This window comes from Pinus tabuliformis, chromosome 9, assembly GCF_031772625.1.
Source record: "Pinus tabuliformis cultivar Carrire ecotype Pingquan chromosome 9, CPIR1, whole genome shotgun sequence".
In the NCBI taxonomy this organism is placed as follows: Eukaryota; Viridiplantae; Streptophyta; class Pinopsida; order Pinales; family Pinaceae; genus Pinus; species Pinus tabuliformis.
In genome coordinates, this window is record NC_142307.1 from 259,383,271 (window position 1) to 259,387,158 (window position 3,888).

Consider the following 3,888-nt stretch of genomic DNA (forward strand, 5'->3'; position numbering starts at 1 on the left):
ATGGAATTGTGTTTTTGGAGTGGCCAATGATAATGAGTTTCATAATTGGAAAAATGGTGACTAAACAAAACCCTTAAGTAAAGAATATGTTTTTGCTTAGTTATGAAATGCTAAGCCCAAATTCTAAAAATAATTTTTCTTTTAAAATTGAAAACCTAATACACTTACCACTCAAAATAATAATAATAATAATATAAATATGAAAATAATTATTATTATTATTATTATTATTATTTAATTTAAAGGTCATGGCTAACCCATAAACTAAATTGGTGTATGAACCCCATTTTTTGTGAGACAAGGGACCTATCTTTGCACAAAAAATTGACTATTAAGTCTACAAAGACATACCTACTCTACTTTTTAAAAAGAAACACATATACTTAATCATTAAGCCTACTCAAGCTATATCACTTACCACCAAAAATAATAATAATATTAATACTACAAAAATAAAAATAATATGAAATCATATATATAGAGTATGTATATGTATAGTGAAATACATAATTCGCATATATAGTATGTATATATATATAGTGAAATACATTGTCTTCCATATCTCTATACAGCTCTAGAATATTTATAGAGTTGAATGTGAAATGCTTGGCAGCTATATATGACATAATACAAATTCAAAAAAACTGTACGAGTGTAAGGTGAATAATCACTATCTTATCATGTTTGATGATGTAGGTTGCGATGCCTCTCCCATTAACGTAATAATGATAGGTGAAAGCCTTTTTTTTCGTCTAGATGCAATGCATTCTATACAGTTGAATGTGAAATGCTCCATCGCCAATGATATATGTTGCACTCATTATTGAAAAATGGTGAATAACTACCATTGGTTAGGTGCCATTCCAACAAACGTCATTATGACAGGTGAAGGATTTTTTTGAGTTTGCAATTCAGGGTGGGTTTTGATCTGTACTCGGTCTAGAAATGATCTAGGTGTTTCTCCCAGACCTTGAATCTACTGGAGTCCCGCAACGCAGCTTTCTTGTGCTCACCTTCGCCACGATACTCTGGAAGTTCGGTTAACGATTTAATTTAAAAAAGAAGAGTGTTGCAGGCAGAAAGAAGATATGAGTGAACTCCAGAAGGCGTGGTTCTACAACGAATATGGATCCGTGGATGTGTTGCAATTCGGTGAAGTCCCTGTGCCAAAGCCGGGGCCGAGCCAGGTTTTAATTAAAATCCGAGCGGCTGCTCTCAATCCCGTCGACTTTAAGAGGCGGCAGGGCTTATTCAGAAGGGCAGATTCTGACTTTCCGGTATTGACATGGTTCCATTCCTCCTGTGTTTTTAGCAGTAGTAAGATTTATCTTCATCGGGATCTAATAATTTCCCCAATTTGCAATTCATGTTAGAATTTCTGAATTTAACATTTTAAATCTGGAAATCCTACTGTTTATGTATTTTTTATCATGGTTTTTTGAATAATTGGTCTGTGTTACGTAGACTGTGCCGGGATGTGATGCGGCAGGAGTGGTGGTCGAAGTTGGCGATGGTGTTACCAAGTTCAAGAATGGCGATGAGGTCTACAGCGACATCCAGGATTTCGGAGCGGGCAGGCCCAAACAGTGGGGAACCCTCGCCCAGTACACCGTGGTGGAGGAGTACCTGGTGGCACCGAAGCCCAAAAATTTATCGTTCGAGGACGCGGCGAGCCTGCCGCTTGCGCTCCTGACTGCGCAGCAGGCGTTCGATATAGCCAAATTTGAGGAGGGGAAGAGCGTGTTCATTGTGGGAGGAGCGGGCGGAGTGGGCAGTCTGGCCATTCAGCTGGCGAGGCATGTCTATGGAGCTTCCAGGATCGTTTCCACGTCTAGTACTGTGAAGCTCGAGTTCGTGAAAAGCCTGGGGGCGGATGTGGTCATCGATTATACGAAGCAGAGCTACGATCAGATCTCCGAGAAATTCGATTTCGTTTTTGACACCATAGGTCAGTCACTCACTCCCCTTGCTTTGCTTGACTTCACCTGTCAGGTGACCTAATCTATGTTTTTATCTAATTTGCAGGGGATTCAGCAAAGTCTCAGGTGGTGGCCAAAGAGGAAGCCAAAGTTCTGGACATAGCTTCGTTTCAGCCTCATGGCAGGGTTGAATTTTTTGGGGTTTCACCCCACGCCAAAAACCTGGAGAAGCTGCAGCCGTACATAGAGAGTGAGAAGCTGAAGCCCGTGATCGATCCCAAGAGCCCGTACTCTTTCAGTGACGTGAAAGAGGCTTTCAAGCATCAGGAAAGTGGACGAGCAAGAGGAAAGATCGTCGTTTCGCCCATCGAATAAGACGAGTTATGCAGGCGACGCTGTGCATTTGTGTTCGTGATATGAATGTTTGGATGTTCAGGAGTAGTAGGAGGATGTGTCGTTTCCAGATAATTGTGCTTCTCTATAAAATAAAATAATGTATGTTTAAGAAATACAGGGGTGATAGAGTTTATGGTACTATTAAGACACTATATGTTTGATAAATACATAGGTGAGGTGATGGCGTTTATGGTAGTGTTATCACATTCATTGTGATGGAGTTTATGGCAGTGTTATCACATTCCTTGTGATAAGTAAGGACTTTAAATTTTCTGGATATCTTAAAAAAAATCGATAAATTCTAAAAATATGTTCTTTCTTTTTATTTATTTTTATTATAAAAAAATATAATATGTTTCATTTTCAATTTCAATTCACATGTGGTCGGTGGTGGATTTTGATGTATTTCATTTATTATATTGTTTTATTCATCAAACAATGTTTAGCTTTTTTATAAAACAATGTTTAGCTTTTTTTTTTTCTCACAATTTATTGAGATGAGAGGCTTATTTTACAACCTATAATGAGACCATGTCTAAGTTTTTCTTTCCTTTTTGAAATAAAAATAAACTAGCATTTGCACCTGATGTTGCAAAGGAAACGCCGTAAGGCATAAAGTGTGGAAGAATAGGGACATGTGAATGGGCATTGTTGAAAGCAAGGATGGATGATAAAGAGTTGCAATTGAAATTGTTAGTTATGTGTATGTTGAATATAGATATTTTATAAATAATAGTGTGTAGAAGAATAATGACATGTGAATGGACATTGTTGAATGCAAGGGTGGATGATATTGAGTTACACTTGAAACTATTAGTGATGTGTGTTTTGAATATGGGTAAGTAATAGTAGTGTGTGGAAGAATAGCAACATGCCAAAAATAAGGTTACTGCAAAAGAAACAAATTCCTGGTACACGTGAATTCACCCTCGCAAGCAATCCATTCAAACCTTCTATGCTGAGTTTTCTCCGTGCTAAATATTTATACTTTTCTGCCTTCCATAGTTCTAAGAGAACATTATGGTCAGAAAAATTGTTGCAATTAGGAAGGGACACCAACCTCCTTGTGGTACCTTATTCAATACAGATGATAGATAAACGCCTTCAGAGATAGCAAAAAACAGAGTGAAGGGTAGTATAAGCAAAATATTTTGTGTAAACGATGTCCCGTGCACTATTTGTCATAGATTATCCTTCTAATATTCTCACCAGTGAAGGAAACAAGTTTTTCCAAGCCCCAAAAGTCAATAAAAACAACATATTATCAATACAACAATGCAAAGGTTTCTATCTTCCTGTATTTTACATCACAACTGAGCATCAAGGGCTGGCACTTCCAAAGGAGCGTGATCAATTCTTCTTAAAATTCGCCACAAACAAAACAACACCATCAAGACCAGTAACAATGTAAGTAAGAAAAATAAAATATCTAACCATATATATGCTATTATTCTCCGTTGGTAATTCATAAGTGGTGACATTTCAAGAGCTGATGCGAATTCAAGCAGCAAGCTAGCCAATGTTGTCAATTTGCTGTAAAACATTCGGTAGACAAACTTTGAATCTCAAATTC

The 3,888-nt window shown here is 37.4% G+C and overlaps 1 protein-coding gene across 1 annotated transcript; it reads left to right on the plus strand.

The window, feature by feature from the left end:
* Positions 1-826: 826 nt before the first annotated feature.
* LOC149148166 (2-methylene-furan-3-one reductase-like) lies at positions 827-2,682 on the plus strand. The gene is made up of 3 exons (XM_089438313.1): positions 827-1,277; positions 1,465-1,948; positions 2,026-2,682. Exons 1-3 carry the CDS (start codon positions 1,089-1,091, stop codon positions 2,292-2,294), a joined length of 942 nt encoding a protein of 313 aa, XP_089294439.1. The 5' UTR covers positions 827-1,088; the 3' UTR covers positions 2,295-2,682.
* Positions 2,683-3,888: the final 1,206 nt, after the last annotated feature.

Bases quoted from the DNA above. Each gene is read 5' to 3' on its own strand.
- LOC149148166 (XM_089438313.1), top strand. From the start codon at position 1,089: ATGAGTGAACTCCAGAAGGCGTGGTTCTACAACGAATATGGATCCGTG. The intron at 1,278-1,464 runs GTATTGACATGG...TGTGTTACGTAG, and splicing joins GGGCAGATTCTGACTTTCCG to ACTGTGCCGGGATGTGATGC. The intron at 1,949-2,025 runs GTCAGTCACTCA...TCTAATTTGCAG, and splicing joins TTTCGTTTTTGACACCATAG to GGGATTCAGCAAAGTCTCAG.